At 41.1% G+C, this 17,850-nt stretch overlaps 2 protein-coding genes across 2 annotated transcripts; both read right to left on the bottom strand.

Moving 5' to 3' along the window:
- Nucleotides 1–1,882: 1,882 nt before the first annotated feature.
- On the bottom strand, nt 1,883–3,302 carry LOC125465655 (actin-like). Its single transcript, XM_048559383.2, has one exon. The coding sequence runs from the start codon at nt 3,300–3,302 to the stop codon at nt 2,073–2,075; it is 1,230 nt and encodes a 409-aa protein (XP_048415340.1). The 3' UTR covers nt 1,883–2,072.
- Nucleotides 3,303–10,183: 6,881 nt separating this feature from the next.
- Nucleotides 10,184–11,683, bottom strand: LOC125465752 (actin-like). The gene has a single exon (XM_048559531.1). The coding sequence runs from the start codon at nt 11,516–11,518 to the stop codon at nt 10,307–10,309; it is 1,212 nt and encodes a 403-aa protein (XP_048415488.1). The 5' UTR covers nt 11,519–11,683; the 3' UTR covers nt 10,184–10,306.
- Nucleotides 11,684–17,850: the final 6,167 nt, after the last annotated feature.

Raw genomic sequence — 17,850 nt, 5'->3', positions numbered from 1 at the left:
TCATATGACAAGTTTTGGTGGCTGCCAATAAACTTGAACAGAGACAAACACAAGGAATCAGACCTTTGGAGACAGTTTGGAGTTTATTTTAAGAAACCAGATTTGGAGCAACCCAACTTTAACATATATGGATTTAGACTTTAAAAGTCCTCGCACAGGGAAGTTTGAAGAGCAGACTTAGCATTAGGTTCAAATCATAATTATCCTTCTCTTTATTGGACAGCAGATTTTTTTGCTATTATCATTTACACCTCCACTACGTGCATATTTTGTTTCTTTTCCCCAATGCCTTTGTTCAGAATTCTTTTTCAATGTTTAATCTCTTCTGCCTTTCTCATTATCAGAGACGTTACCTAATGACCTCTCCACCCTGCAACATCTTCCTGGTGTCTGTACTTGCTTGAAGCTTTTACAAATTTAGCTTTTCCCAGTAATAACAAAAAAAAGTTCCCTCCATTACAGACCAAACTCAGCATCTTTTAGGGCCATTTACGAGTAGACACCAACCATGGATGTTCTCAGAACCTTCCTATAAGAAATACCATGAAATAACACCCAGTCATTCTTCCAGTCGGTTTTCTCATCACTAATTTAACAGACGTTTTCGGGTGGAATGACTTGCACAGAAATATTTCCAGTCTTTCAGCAAAAATCATGCTCTAGATATCATACTCTATTAAAGAAGGTGGCTTATTCAGTATTGCTTAACGTAGATCATCAGTTTGGCAGGACACATAAATATTTGTCCATGATGAAGCTGATGCTATATTAGGAAGCTAAGTGGCAGACATCTCAGTGTTTCCCATTGCCACAAATGAAATGTAGAGTTTGATTCTGAATCTTGTTCATGTGCCAAAGGAAAAATATCCAGTGTGTTACAATGATTATATATATGGACAATCAAATGTTCTTCCATCGTCAGTTATATCGGAGATCATTTAAGGACTAAAGTGGTTTCAAAAAATGGTTGCTGTGGTCACCTGACCACAGACTGAGGCAAGTCCAGAAGACTACGGTGGAATAAATGAGATCTTGAATTTACCGTTTCATCTGAAGATATTAAAACTAAGTAACTAAGTTTGTGTCAAGAAATTTGCACCATCTTACTTAAGTTCACACTTGTATGTTAATATCACATACTCACAAACGAAAAGCTCATTTTCCACTGAGCCAGCTTGGAGAGGCAATGAAGTTAAGAGTTGGAAATACATGGATTAACTATATTTCAGTAACTGTTTTGAACAGCATGTCAAAGGGAAGGAAACATGAAGTTGTAACAAGTTGTTGAAATGCTTCTCTCTCTCTTTTCTCTTCATCTTTGAAAACTACACATGGTGGAAATATAAATTAGAGAAGTAACTATTTACCAAAAACTCTCAAATATCCTCAAACTTTGCTACCACTAAAGATACAATCAACAAATAAAGTGAAGCCTTCATTATTCCTATCTCTGTCAGACCTTTTTAATAAAAATATTTATTATCTGATGTGTGTGAGAGAGAGACTTAGATTGCCTTTTATCATTTCTTCTCAGCGTAAGTAACTAATACCATTTCTCCTATGTTCAGTGAAGAATATCTTGCAATTGACTCCTTAATTTTGGTAAGGTGTACATTTTAATTTTAACGTGATAAATGCGCGTTTAAAAGAAATAAAAATATTTACTGCAACTGATAGTGTTAAAAAGAAGCGAGATGACTTTGCCCCCTCTCACCCGGTTGCAACATAGCATGTTTGGAGTTTTTTTGATATCACTTATTGAAAATAATCTTGATTTTATTTATTTTTGATTTTTGACTTTGTCGCATTTGAACAGAGACCTTAAGGACCAAAGTATCTTTCATTCCTTCTGAGCTGTCTTCTGAATTATGTTCAATCAGGTTGACATAATGACTAAATAAACAAGCTTTATTTTTGAACAGGTGATAAAACACACCATGGATAATCATTGAAATACTATTTATTGACTTTACTGACATTTTGTATCTAGCACTGCAGTTTTGTATGTTTTCGTGATTGAATCAACCATCCCTTTCTCAAATCTCATGGCACACCAGCAAAGCAAACCAATCTCAGTAGCACCGACGATGCACAATGAATGGGCCCCGTTCTTTGTAATCTTCCTGGCGAACCCACAAAGACTGGAAGGCGTGGAGTGAGGCCAAGATTGAGCCACCAATCCAGACGCCGTACTTCCTCTCTGGGACAGCGTGCACATTGGTTTTGGTATCTTTGGAGACCAATGCAAAAATCTCTCTGCAAAACCGTGAGTAAAATCCCTCGAACATAGTGGAGCCTCCGCTCAACAGGACGTTATCGTACATGAGTTGCTGAACCTGGGGCTGAGTTTTTTTCAAGCTGTTGATGGTCATCACGTGAATCCCTTCTTGGTTCGAGCCCATGACCGACGGCTTGAAGAGAGCTTCTGGACATTTCATTCGCTCCTTGCCAATGGTAATAACATGGCCATCGGGGAGTTCATAGTCCACTAGGTACTCTTGGTCAGACAAGTTGGGCTGTTTGTCCTGATCCACGGCCACGTAGCAGCATTTCTGCTTGATGTCTTCGACGATGTACCTGCCTTTCTCATGAAACGCGTTGCCGGCCTCACTCAGCAGCTTGATCAGGTAAGTGGTGAGATCGTGGCCTCCCAGGTCGATCCGGCTGATACCATCGGGCATGTTATAGCCGTCATGGACGGGGACAGAGTGGGTGACGCCGTCACCGGAATCGACCACCAGCCCGGTGGTTTTCCCGTAAGAGTAGACAGCCAGCACGGACTGGTAAGAGACATGCATAGCGGGCACATTGAAGCGCTCGAACAACAGCTCCGCGATCTTCTCCCTGTTGGTGGTGGGGCTGAGGGGAGGGTCTGAGATCAGGATGGCGTGCTCCTCCGGCGAGACCTTCAGATCCTCGTAGAAGACGTGGCGGAGGAGATCTTCCGCCGCGACCCAGTCCACGATGATTCCTTGGCGAGTCGGCCGGATCAGTTTGAGGTCTGGCTCGGTCGAGACCATTTTGCCCACGGTGATGTTGTTCCGTTTACTCCTCCCCCTCGGGTAGCCCACCACTGAGCCAACCAGTGACTGGGGCATGGGGTCGCCGGCGTAGCCCACTTTACAGCTGCCCGAGCCTATGTCCACGACCAGCGCCCCCGTCCTCATCACTGAGATTCTGGGCGGAGCCTCTGGCTTATCTTTTGACTTGACATCCTTAATTGTCCCGGACAGTGAAGGCGGTCTGGAGATTTTCGCCTTGTCCACTGTGCGAGACGGAGGCCGCTGAATTTTCTGTAACATTCTCGTAGTCTTCAAAGAACAACTAGGCGGGTGTGCTGTGTTTGATAGTCGGGGATATCAAGTTAGTAAAGCAGCAGGTGTGACATTTGTTAAATTCACCTTTACAAGGCAGGACATCACAGTCACAATTTACTTCATCAATTATGACGGCGCTGAGATGCAATTTGCAGCTTCAGGCAAATTCTGGCAACATTTTGTTGTCATGATCTGGAAACGAGTTACTCTATTTTTTGGCTGAAATAAGGACGCCGCTTTGATCCGATTATAATCTAATGTGCACATAATAGCTCGAAAAGTATTCTTACAAAAAAATTGTCACATACAAACTGCTGAAGACTTGAGGGCGGGCTGCTATTTTAACTCGAAGGTTGCTCTATGAATCACTTATAATTCGATGTGATTTTGTAAGCTTTCACAAAATATTTAATATTTTAATTTGCAAATTAAGTACTTGTTTTATTATATTCTTGGTATTTTACATGAACTTATTTTTAATGTTTCCTTTTGACTACAGTAAAAATCTTAAGAGTTCAGTTATAATCTAAATGCATGGACATTACAGTTGCCTGCACAGGATTGTGTACAGTTTGTTAAATTCAGAAATGGCTTTGCACCAGTGGCTCCTGTCCTAATCTTGATTCAGGCCAAACTGAGGTGAGTGTGTTTACATTGCTGGAGATGCAGATGAATGATGGGATCATGAAACCTCTGAAAGATGTGTCTCCGCTGAGGGAGCCAGAGATAATCCAAAACTGGGACATTCCCCTTACAAAACTGGCCACATCGTGCAAATAGGCAATGATAAGAATTTGGGCCATATAGTAGATACTTCAGCAAAACCAGCCTCACAGGTAATCATGTCCATATGGTCACATGAAAATAAAGCTATCAAATGACCGTGCACACCAGAATCTCCCAATTCACCATTGTGTAAGATTCAACACTATGCCACCCCACACCCTCATCATGATTTCAATAGTGCATCCTCCATCAGAGTCAGACTGTATCGGTTCAATACCCCTCTAAGACATTTTGTTAAATGGTGTTTTCTCAAACAGGATGAAAGAAAATATACAAAGCCATCCTCCCTCACCTCTTCCGGAATGTCATCCTCAAAAAAAGGTCATTCTCCTCGGTGATGTCCCCTTCTCAGAGACAACTGGCCATGTGATCTGACAGAGGAAGAACTGTAGGAACTCAGGTGCTCAGCTCATGTGTACATCTGTTTATACAAGACTTGGCTCAATTTAGGAGACAGAAGGTGGTGATAGAGGGTTGCTTTTTGGAGGCCTGTGATCAGCAGTGTGTTGCAAGGATCAGTGCTGGATCCACTGCTTTTTGTCATTTATATAAATGGTTTGGATGTAAATATAGGAGGTATGGTTAGTAAGTTTGCAGATGACACCAAAATTGGTGGCATAGTGGACAGTGAAGAAAGTTATCTCAGAGTACAATAGAGCCTTGATCAAATGGGCACATGTACTGAGCAGTGGCAGATGGTGCTTAATTTTGATAAATGTGAGGTGCTGCATTTTGGTAGGGCAAATCAGGGCAGGACTTATACAGTTAATGGTAAGGTTCCGGGGAGTCTTACTGATTAAAGAGACCTTGGAGTGGAGATTTATAGTTCTTTGAAAGTGGAGTTGTGGATAGACAGGGTGATGAAGAAGGCATTTGGTACACTTGCCTTTATCAGTCAGTGCATTGACTATAGGAATTGGGATGCCATGTTGTGGCTGTACAGAGTATTGTTTAGGCCACTTTTGGAATAATGCATTCAGTTCTGTTTCCCTGCTATGGGGAAGATGTTGTGATGAGGTGAGGGAGGATGGCTTTGTATATTTACTCTCATCCTGCTATGGGGAAGATGTTGTAAAACTTGAAAGGGTTCAGAAAAGATTTACAGGGATGTTGCCAGGGTTTGAAAGTTTGAGCTATAGGGCGAGGCTGAATAGGCTGGAGCTATTTTCCCTGGAGCATCGGAGACTGAGGAGTGACCATATAGAAGTTTCTAAAATCATGAGGGACATAGATATGATGAATGTTCAAGGTCTTTTTGCCAAGGTAGGGGAGTCCAAAACTCGATGGCATTGGTTTAAGGTGAGAGGGAAAAATTTAAAAGGGACCTAAGGGGCAACTTTTTCATGCAGAGGTTGTTGCACATATGGAATAAGCTGTCATAGGACATGGTGGAAGCTGGTACAATTACACCATTCAAACTGGGTATATGAATAGGAAAGGTTTGGAGAGATATAGGACAAATGCTGGCAAATGGGACTCGATTAATGTAGAATATCTGGTCAGCATGGATGAGTTGGTTCAACGGGTCTGTTTCTGTGCTATCTCAATGACTGTATGACTCTAGAAACCTGTCACTCACCTTTTCTGATGTATCAGATCATTGAATCTCTTTCTGAACCAGACCTGTGTCCGTCTTTGCTGCTGGGCTCCATTGCCAACTAAGCCTCTCTGGATGCATTGCTTCTGCCAGAAGATAGTGTGGTATTATAAACTTTAAAACTTTAATAACTGTTCAAAGATTGAAAGAAGTAGCAATAACGCTGTCTGGAATAAACTTTTAAAGGACAAGATAAACTTATATATTAATTGAAAGCAATTAGCTATATCAGGATGAAGAACAAGTTGAGGCCACAAAAACAAAACTTCTGATATCTGCTTGATAAATAGCTGCTTTATGCCACAAGGACAACTGATTATCCTGCAGAAGAATTTAAGAAATTAACTTCAATGTCTACAAACATTCAACACTGAATGTAACAAGGAACAGACAAGTTACTTTTGATAAGGAAGCAAGCTGTAGACTCAAGAACTCCAAAAGAATAATCAATATTTGGTTTGGAAGAATCTAAAATCATCAATATTGTTACACCATAGACCAAAAAGATGAAATCATAAGAAATCCACTCCTGAGCCCTTCATTAGCAGAACTTCAAAGAATAAATCTCTGGACATTACAGACAGATACTGTTGGTTGAAATTGTTGCTAAATTTGGCCTTTAATTGGGTAATAGCAAAGTTAAGTTGAGACTTAACTTGCTTTCTTAAGGGGTCTTATTTTGGTTGTTACAAGCAATAAAGTTTAAATCATTGTTTCACTATTTGATTGTCTAGGAGATTTCTTAATAAGTAGCTGAATTAAATGTGGCTTGTGGTGACTTACGCACAATAATTCAAACAGATAGCTTTAACAAAAACTGAAAGAAATGCGGACGCTGTAAATCACGAACATAAACAAAGTTGCTGGAAAAGCTTAGCAGGTCTAGCAGCATCTGTGAAGGAAAAAACAGAATTAATGTTTTGAGCCCCGTGACCTTTCCTCAGAGGCCAAGATATCTTTAATGGCTGGCACTGCATTGATTAACAGTGCAAGGTTGCATCTGAGAAACTTGGTACTGCATGAGGATTCATGACCAAGTCTGTGGTGACTTTTGAGGTCCCTCCTGCTCCATAATGATTGCCATTCACTGTTTCAAATTGTCTTGTTTAACTATGCTACACCTCCAGGTTCCTCCTCATATTGCTAATTTACTGCTGAACTGGCTTCCCCTTAGGGTATGGAAATTGCTAATACTGCCACAGGGTCAGAATCTGAAAATCCAATCCTAAGTATTAGAATAAGGCAAATCTGAAATTGTTTCCTCTGACCCAAACATACTCTATATCCCACCATGCTAGTGACTGACATAAAAAAAATAACACAGAGAGTTGTGAGAGCATGGAATGCGTTGCCAGCAGCAGTTGTGGAAGCAAGGTCATTGGGGTCATTTAAGAGACTGCTGGACATGCATATGGTCACAGAAATTTGAGGGTGCACACATGAGGATCAATGGTCGGCACAACATCGTGGGCTGAAGGGCCTGTTCTGTGCTGTACTGTTCTATGTTCTATGTTCTAATCAGACACAGTCGCAGGGAGCTAGTTAGCTTTGCTGGACAGCTGGTTAATGACGCAAACAGCGTGGGTCCAATTCCTGCACTGGCTGAGGTTATCATGAAAGACTGTCCTTCTCAACTTTTCTCCTTACCTGAGGTTGTCGTGTTAAATTGTCAGCAAACGATTCTCCTTAGCAAGAGAGCAGCCCTATGGTCTTGTAGGACTACAGACTTAATTTTGTCCTCAACTAATTCATGTGGGTTCTCTTTGATCAAGTCATACCATTTTACGCAAAGAGATCAAATTGTATCTGATGATAGAATCCGGTAACTTCTCCTGTTTACTTCTGGAATTAATGCAGGACTTCCCATTTCTTACTTACAAGTTGCCCCTTGAGAACATGACTGCAAAAACAGCAGATTCCACATGTACTATGACAACACTCAGCTGTTTATCTAGCATTTTTATTGATACCTCCATTGCATTAGATTTTACATAATGAAGACATCTAGTATTGGATGTATAGAAATATATTCCAAACTAATACAAAGAAACTTATTTGAAATTGATTAGTTTCCAACTTCATACCTTCTCAATTTCTGTCTTTACAATGTATTCCTCTCCACGATTGCATTGGTCCACCTGCTGTCTGAACACTTTGTTACCTCTAGACTCGACTATTCTATGAATCTCCTAGCTGGTCTCATAGATTCCATCTTCAACACGAGTGCCTTTATCCTAACTTACAATAATGTCCCATCCACCTTGAATCTTGCTGTTGTACGTTGATTCCCAGTTCAAAAATGCTTCTCATTTTAACTTCTTATCTTTGTTTAAATCCTTCTATGTCATCAGGTTTCCACATTTTGTGAAACATCTTCAGTTCTTTAAACTCCTTAAAGGTGGCAGCATGGTGGCTCAGTGGTTAGCACTGCAGCCTCATAACACCAGGGACCCAACTTTTATTCCAGCCTCAGATAACTGTGTGGAGTTTGCGCATTCTCCCCGTTTCCTCCAGGTGCTCCAGTTTCCTCCCACAGTCCAAAGATGTGCAGGCTAGATTTTTAGATTAGATTCCCTACAGTGTGGAAACAAGCCCTTTGGCCCAACAAGTCCACACTGCCCCTTGAAGCATCCCACCCAGACCCATCCCCCTATAACCTATACCCCCTGAACACTACAGGCAATTTAGCATGGCTGATCCACCACCTTTGCAAGCTCTGCATTGTTCCAGTTCTGGCCTGTTACACATCCTGATTTACTGTACTAGAGCATTAGCAAGCACTGCCTAGGAACTAAGCTTTGGAATTGCCTCACTAAATCTCCTTATTGCTTCTTTCCCTCTCCTCCCTTTTTGAAACTCCTTAAAATCTGCCTTTGATCAAGCTTTTGGTCACCTGTCTTAATAGGTTCATCTGTGTGTCAGAAGTTGAATGTTGTTTGATAAGACTTCCACTAAGCATTTTAGAATGTTATATGTCCTTTGTACTGTTAGATAAATATAGCAGTTTTTGCTCTAATTTTAGTATGGTACCTATCCTAATTTGCATAAGAATAATATACTTGATAAGATGGGCAGTGCACAATATAAGGTGTGGTTTATGTGTTCTGTCTGAGGACAGGTCTTTGGCCCATTGTCTGCTGATGCTTCATCCTGAGATGATTTCTTGCCACTTTTTGCCAATGGTGGTATTCCATTATCTTCCCTGAAGCATGGCAAAGACGCAGAGTTCAAATTGACCTTGGCCAGAATGGGAATTAAATCCACAGTGTCGACATGATCCTGAATTTTAGCCAACTAAAGTTACCAGCCCAACTAAGGCTTTTGGAAAGCTGACTGACAATGCACTGAGTTTGATTGGCCATTTGGGTGACAAATTGGCCATGATTTTCCGGTTCGGCCCATATAATTTATCATCACTGTTGTAGGGCATTTAACAAACATACTGTTGCAGCTTTTCAGATTAAAAACTGGAGGTCACCAGGAGCTGCTGCCAGTAAAGCTCTGAGCAGTGGAACGTGGATTGCAATCACAGGATAATAACTGCACAGGTAATATTTTTATTTCAAAACTTTTTTTTAACCTTTATTCATTCACAGGATGACAGCGTCACTGGCTAGGCCAGCATTTATTGCCCATCCCAAATTGCCCAGAAGGTAGTTGAGAGTCAACCACATTGCTGTGGGTCTGGAGTCACGTGTAGGCCAGTTCTGTTAAGGATGGAGGTTTCCTTTCTGAAAGGACACTAGTGAGCCAGATGGGTTTTTCCCAACAATCGACTCATTGTCATCACTAGATTCTTAATTCCAGATATTTACTGAATTCAAATTCCACCATCTGCCATGTTATCTGGATCTCTGGATTAACAGTCCAGCAATAATACCACAAGGCCATTGCCTCCTCTTATATCAGGCCTGAAATGTTAACTTTGAGTGTTTCTCACTCCACAGATGTTGCCAGACCTGCTGAATGTCTCTATGACTTTCTGGTAATCTGTCAGATCCTGAGCAAACTTTGCTTTCTTTTCTTTGTGTGTTTCCTGGAAGTACACTCTGGCTTCACTGAAATCACCAGAACTATCTAAAGATTTACCTTTAGGGTGACACTGCTCTCTTATAAGCAATGAAGCTGTTTAAGTCAGGTCCTATCTAAAATGGCAATCAGAGTCTTATTTACATTACAAGACCTCAATTTTCAAATGAAAACTAGTGCACTACTCGAATCAACTGGACACTTTGAATACACTGTAGGAGGCTACTTTTGCATTAGAGCTGAATGTTGTGTTACATCAGACTTCTCAAACCTTGGAAAGTCTTACATTCGGCAAAATAAAGCAAGTTATCTGCATCTTTGTGTACATTTCTTTAATGATTTTATTCCTTAAATATAATTTCTAACGAAGTATTTTTAAATAATACAGTAATCTAGAAGCTCACCTGAACATATGAAGAAACATATTTGAGATTGATATTAATAGTTCTGAATATTTGATAGCAAAAATTAAGAAGCAAGTTAATGTATTAACTTTTTTATCATCCCTACACAAAATGACAAAGTTTAAATCTTTAATATTTTGAAACTATATTAGTGCAAAAGACGAACATGGTTCTCAGTAGCATCTACGATGCACTATTAACGGGCCTTCTTCTTCATAATCTTTTTGGCGAATCCATAAAGACTGGAAGGCGTGCAATGAGGCCAGTATAGAGCCACCAATCCAAACAGCATACTTCCTTTCTGGGACAGCGTGGATTTTGGGTTTAATGTCAGGAGGGGCCAGAGGAAAAATTTCTTTGCAGAAACGAACATTGAAGCCATTGAATAATGTGGTGCCTCCACTCAGCAGAACATTACTGAGCATGAGCTTTCGAATCTGGGGCTCTACTCGGTTCAAACTGTTGCTGGTCATGATGTGAATACCTTCTTCGTTTGATTCCATGACCGATGGGTTGAAGAGAGCTTCCGGACATTTACATCTTTCCTTGCCGATGGTGATGACCTGACCGTCTGGTAGCTCATAGTCTACATCGTGGGTTCCCTCGTTCGCATAATCCACGGCCACGTAGCAGCATTTCTGCTTGATGTCTTCGACGATGTACCTGCCTTTCTCATGAAACGCGTTGCCGGCCTCACTCAGCAGCTTGATCAGGTAAGTGGTGAGATCGTGGCCTCCCAGGTCGATCCGGCTGATACCATCGGGCATGTTATAGCCGTCATGGACGGGGACAGAGTGGGTGACGCCGTCACCGGAATCGACCACCAGCCCGGTGGTTTTCCCGTAAGAGTAGACAGCCAGCACGGACTGGTAAGAGACATGCATAGCGGGCACATTGAAGCGTTCGAACAACAGCTCCGCGATCTTCTCCCTGTTGGTGGTGGGGCTGAGGGGAGGGTCTGAGATCAGGATGGCGTGCTCCTCCGGCGAGACCTTCAGATCCTCGTAGAAGACGTGGCGGAGGAGATCTTCCGCCGCGACCCAGTCCACGATGATTCCTTGGCGAGTCGGCCGGATCAGTTTGAGGTCTGGCTCGGTCGAGACCATTTTGCCCACGGTGATGTTGTTCCGTTTACTCCTCCCTCTCGGGTAGCCCAGGATTGACGTGAGAACCGAGTCGGGCCGGGGCTGGCCGGCGTAGCCCACTTTGCAGATACTGGACCCCATGTCAATGACCAGAGCCCCCGTCCTCCGGGTGAAGCCATTGGAATTGAGCCTGGCCTGAGGTTTCATCCCGGACGGAGGCTCCTTCTGTCCCATCCGTGATGACGAGGACTTCGACCCTTTCCCCTGCTCCGCGGGAGAACCGGGAAAACTTGTGGACATTTTGTTTCGTGCGCACCAGCCGATAAAGAATGCGGGAGTTCAATCTCTTCATTATCACCACGTGGGTACATCACAAAGTCAAACAAAAGTATCCATTGTGACGTGGATAGATGTATATATTTTGTTGGTCGTTAATTTTAATTTTTTTTGCCCATTCTCTAGCAATAAAATATGTACTTTTTTTTCTGTGCAAAGCCAGAGCTCTCTCCCTCCTCCCCCCCGCCCCAATCCAAAAGGACGCACATGGAACGACAAACCGGCTTCTCCTTCGCTTCTGAAGGTGGAACAACTGAAGACTTCTGGAGAATCGCGGGAACGAAAACCGTAACGTTGCAGCCGTGTCAAGGAATTAGCCGTGAGTATGTCAGGCTGAAAGTTACGGCAGATAGCAGGAACTGCAGATGCTGGAGAATCCGAGATAACAAGGTGTGAAGCTGGATGAACACAGTAGGCCACGCAGCATCTGAGGAGCAGGAAGCCTGACGTTTCGGGCCTGGACCCTTCTTCTGACCCGTCTACACCTTGTTATCTCTGAAAGTTAGGAGACGTTGGTTCTCTCGTGAGCACAACGTGCTGAGAGTGACTCATCTAGAGCAGGATCCCGGGAGGGAGAGAAAGAAATCAGCCGGGATTTTCCTGACAATCGTTATTGCAGCGCAACCGAGGAATTGCCCGGAAGGTTCTCTATGTTAATTGCCTGGCCGCCTGGAAAAGTGTGGGAGAATTAGGAAAGTTTGAGCGAAATTTAACATAGAAAATAGGAACAGGAGTGGGCCTTGCGGCCCTGCGTGTCTGCTCTACCATTCAACGTGGCCATGTCTGATCAACTCAGTGTCCTGCTGTCCCTTTCCCCTCAAACCCTTTGATCCCCCTTACCCCTTCAAAACTGTCAAACTCCTTGAAAATAGTCCAACCCTTGCCCTCAAAACAGAGAATAACATAGGCTCACCACTGTCTGGGTGAAGAAATTCCTGCTTGTCTCAGCTCTGTATTCCTGAGTAATTTTTCAACTATTTCACACACTGCCAACTACACCTCCACTCCAGATCCTGAACTGACAACACCAACCTCACTCACCGTGAAACAACATCCCACTTCTCAATATTCCGACAGCCAGACCAACGCAATCTTTCTTCCAACTCCACCTTTAATCCCCCTTTACCACCTGTGTTCACATTCCTTTTTCCTCTGCTGTGCACCTGATCTCCATCCCCATCACTGCACGCAATCCTCCTTCCCCCATTAGGTACTCATCCCTTCCCTTCCCCTCTTCATCGGATGCGGCCCTCAGAATCTGATACACACCCTCCCTAACCCCACCCCCGCTCGACCGAATTTCTCCCACCCGTCCCAACTGACCCTAGACAATGCATTGTATTCCAGACACCTCTCCTCCTGCCTTCCTACCCTCTACCCAGGTGGCCCCCCATCCAGCTTGTGCCCTCCATCTACTCAAAAAAATCCAAAGAACTATTGATGCTGGAAATTAGAAGCAAAAACAGAAAAAACATCTTTTTTGATGAAGGGTCACTGATCCAAAATGTTAATTTTGCTTTCTCTCTAAGATACTGCCAGACCTGCTGATTTATCCCAGCAATTTCTTTTCTTGTGTCCGACCTCTACTCATCTGGCCCCATACCCTCTACCTAGCTGGTAGCTTACTTACCAGGCACACAGCTGTACCCTAACATTGTATTTACGTACTTATGGTTTGATAGCAGCTGTCAAAGTGACTGGACCCTTAAACGTCAGAACACAGCAGCTGACTGCTGTGAATAGGAAGCGTGGTTTGTCTTCCTCCAACATTTCTGTGACAAGAAAGAATGATCAGAATGGAAGGCCATCTCTGTATTTCTGAAGCAGCTCTGTTCAGAATCTCATGTGGAACTCGTGCTTTTCATAAAAACGTGCTGCTCCTTGGAAAATTTAGCCCTTCATCTTGTATCAGAACTGGGAAATATTAGACATGTAATATGTTTTAAATAGATCAAATGGTGGAGAATGGAAAACAGCACAAAAAGGAAGCTTTGTGATAAACCAAAAGACAAAGTGATTCCACAAATATATTAAGAGTAAGAGGGTAACTAGAGAGAGGGTAGGGCCGCTTAAAGATCACGGAGGTCATTTTTGTATTGAGCCCCAGGAGATGGGAGAGATACTAAATGAACATTTCATGTCAGTTTTTACAGAAAGAAATTGAGGCTAGAGAACAGAGAGAAATAAATATTGACATTTTAAACACAGTTCACATTACAGTAGAGGAAATTCAGGATGTCTTAGAAAATATAAAAGTGGATGAATCTCTAGCACCTTATCTAATGTATCCGAGAACATTGTAGGAAATAAGGTTGGAAATTGTGAGACCTCTGGAAAAATATTTGTGTCATCTATAACTATGGGTTAGGCGACTGATGTCTGGAGGGTGGCTAATGTACCTTTTTGTAAGAAAAGTTGTAAGGAGAAACTGGGGAACCATAGACCTATGAGTCTGACTTCAGTTGTGGGTGAATTGTCAGGGGTGATTTTAAAAGATGGGATTTATGGACATGTAGAGAGGCAAAAATTGATTAGGGATGGTCAGCGTGGTTTTGTGTGAGGAGGATTGTGTTTCACAAACTTGATTGAGTTTTTTGAGCAAGTTATGAAAAAAATTGATGAGAGCAGAGAAATAGGAATAGAAATATTTGGACTTTAGTAAATCCTTCTGTGTGGTGGACTAATTAGTAAAGTTAAGTCACATGGGATTCAGGGTGATCATACCAATTGGATATAAAATTAGTAGAATGACAGGAGACAGAGAGTAATGGTGGAGGGTTGTTTTTTAGACTGGAGGCCTGTGACTAGCGATGTTCCATAGGGATCAGTTCTGGTCCTCTTTTATTTGTCATTTAGGTAAATAATTTGCATAAGAGTATAGAAGGCTTGGTTAGGGATCTTGCGGATGTCACCAAAGTTGGCGGCATTGTAGACAGTGAGGAAGGTTTTCTAAGATTACAGAGGGATCCTGATCAAATGGGTCAATTGGCTGGATAAATATGAAGTATTGCACTTTGGTGCAACAAACTACTGTGTGAAAGTCTAATAGAAACACAATAAAATGGACGAGCCTTTATTGATCTAGACAGTGGAAATGACAAACATGGGCCCTGTTCAGTTGACCTGATAATGTCCTTCTTTGTCCTGTGTGAGAGAGACCTGTCCCACAGACTAGCCCAGCAATAACATGCATACAGCATAGCATAAACATATATAATTGTAATGTTGACAATTAATGTCACAGATTCCTCTATTATCATCATTGGGCATTTCTGTTATATTGGCAATACAGAGCCATTAGGAATGGCTCAGTAGTACCACTACCGATTGCACTAGTCCTGAAGGACAGATTAGACATCTGGCATGTAATGAGACCCAGTTTGACCTCTTCATTACTGTTACGAATGTACCTACCCGTGACAATGTTGTAAAAGTGATCACTGCCAGAAGACCTAACATAATCAAATTTTGCCTCAATGATACTTTCCAAAAAAAAACTTTTGAGATGTCACAGTTCTTTTCACATGAAGCCAGAGATGCACTTAATGCCCCCATGGTGTGCCAGGTGGTGAATACCCAGTTTGACGATTTCCTGGATGTTATCAAAGGACTTTATGGTGCCCTTTTTCAGTACCAAAGCCTTTATCACCAGTATCATGGCCCAGAGACAAAGAAAAAATAGCGAGATTATAAATCTTGTTGGTGGAATTGGGAGTTGGGATCTGCCTATGAAAGTTGTCTAAGATATAAATGTTTAAACAGTCTAAATGTTAAGAACGTTAGAAGAGATCCTTAAACCTAACAATTCGAGAACATTATATTGTAGCGCTTTACAATGTTAAGTAACATCATTTTCCCAAAATCCAGAAATTTGGTCATGCATGACAGCATTCATTGCCCTAATGATAATGGATAGAAATGGTTATTTTTTTGGGATATTGCTAAACTTTGTATGAAGTGAAAATTCTAAGTAACATTTCCATGACAAATCATTTTGCACGTTGCATAGTTCATTCGCAGTTTTTGAAACGTGAACTTGAAAAGTAAATGGCAGAAACTGTATATGATTGTGCTTTTTAAACTTTGAAATAACATATATCTAAATAAAACATTGCGCAAACCTCACTAAAGTAGGGAATATCAATGAAATACTTCATGCTGTAGGAATAGAGGGAGTGCAGCAGTCGTTTAGTACACTAATTCCTTGGATGACACAACTATTTTATGAGGAGGAATTACACCTATGTTCTGTGGAGTTTAAAAGAATGAAAGGTGATCTCATTAAAAGTTACAAAATCCTTAAATGGCTTGACAGAAAGAACTTTTCTCCTGGCCAGACAACAGTATTGGAGTGAGGACCGAGTCATGTAGGCTGGGATGGAGACGAATGTGTTCACTTTGGTGTTGAATCTTCTCTGTCCTGCAGGGCTGTGATATCTCAGTCATTGTGTATGAGCAAGAAAATAATTGATATATTTCTAGACACTAGTAAAATCAAAGGATATGTGCATAGCATGGGAAGATGCCAGTGAGATCTATGATCAGCCCGATCTAGAATGGCAGAGCAGATTCAAGGGGCTGAATGATCTATAGTGGCTCTTGTCTTTTTATATTACGTATTCAAGAGTGGCTGAATAAATTCTGTATTTTCATATACTTTAGAACTACACCAGGTGGCACCATAGACACACATGAAAGATACATTGGTGATTCTCATAACAAATATACCATGACAGCTTATAAATGTATGTGGCACAATGGTCTAGTTATACAAAATGTAACACTACTGTTGAATTTTCATTGACCTTTTTATCACAGAAGAGTGTTTTGCATGCAAAAATTACTAACTTTTAAACAAAAGTATGTGATTGAAGGATCACTTGGCTTCAGGAACTGCAGATTTGATCACACATTGAATGTACATTTACTTTTAGTCCAGCAGTTCATTAATAGCTGGTTTTGTGTGGTGTTAAATTAAGCTAAATTCACAGCTAATAGCCGGTGAGAAATGTTTGTGAGTTATTTTAACAAATTTATTTTTAATATTTTTGGGATAGTGTGTTAGAGTAAATAAGGAGACATTGTTCCCACTGGCATGGCATCAGTATAAATCCAAGGTAATTGGCAAAAGAAACAGGCAGTGAAAATTTTTAATACAGCAGATTGTAATAAGTGGGAATGCACTGCTTGAAAGAATGGTAGATGGTTGAATTGTAATTTTCATAAGGCTACATATATTTGAAGGGGACAATTTTGAAGAGCTACTGGAAAGAGTGACGGAGCTGCACTAATTGGATATTACTTACCAAAAGTGTGTACAGGCATGACTGACTTCCTTTTGTGTAGTATAACTTCATTACATAAGGAAGATTTAGCAATTTCCTTTGTTACTTTATCATTATATAAATCTGGTGCAATTGACTCTTCGACCCTAGAACTGCTCCTTTTATGTAGTGCGTTCCAGATCACTATTCCTATCTCACATTCCTTTTCTTGCCAGCCTATGGTCAGGGAGCTCCCTGCCAGTGGAAACAGTTTCCCCTTTTTTAATTTGTCAAAAAATCTGGAAAGGAAGGTAATAATAGAACTAAATAAATGATTTTATTCCCTTGTGCTTTGGGTTTGTAACTAGTTTGGTCATTGAATTTTTCAGTCTGAGTTCAATATTAATGTAATTTATATTTGGAAATTATAAATTGAGGCAGCTTACTTTGTGTGGGAAGTAAGTATTGACACTCTTCATTTTTCTCCTCATAGCAATGGTAAACATTAAGTGTCAATTATTGAGATTTTCAATACAAAACACAAAAGACAATATGATGAATTACACATGCATATTAAGTAATCATGACAGAGATGCCTTCAAATGACTGTGTGTCAGATTTAGTTTACTATCATAGGACCCCATACATCTGTTAACATGTTTCACTCACCGCTGTTTTATTGATAATCAAAGTCTTTTAAAATCTGTTTCCCAGCAATAAGCAAGATATAAAAACAATACAACACTAAAAATGCTCAGCATGCTAAACGGTTTCAGTAGTTTTTCTTTTTGTTTCAGATTTTCCAGTATTCAGCTTTTGTATTAATTTTATTCAAAACACAAATCTCCACCCCAGATTATTAAAAGACACGAGTGTCAAAATTGCAGGTGCTTTCGTCATGATTTTGCTAATTAGACTGGTAGGTTCTTAAAGGCAGTCAACTATTTAAGACAGATAAACAGGCAAATTATAGGCTCAGTGATAATGGGAACTGCAGATGCTGGAGAATCCAAGATAATAAAATGTGAGGCT

This window comes from Stegostoma tigrinum, chromosome 30, assembly GCF_030684315.1.
Source record: "Stegostoma tigrinum isolate sSteTig4 chromosome 30, sSteTig4.hap1, whole genome shotgun sequence".
Classification (NCBI taxonomy): Eukaryota; Metazoa; Chordata; class Chondrichthyes; order Orectolobiformes; family Stegostomatidae; genus Stegostoma; species Stegostoma tigrinum.
The sequence above is the reverse complement of the archived record's forward strand: the minus strand, read 5'-3'. Positions and strand labels throughout refer to the sequence as shown.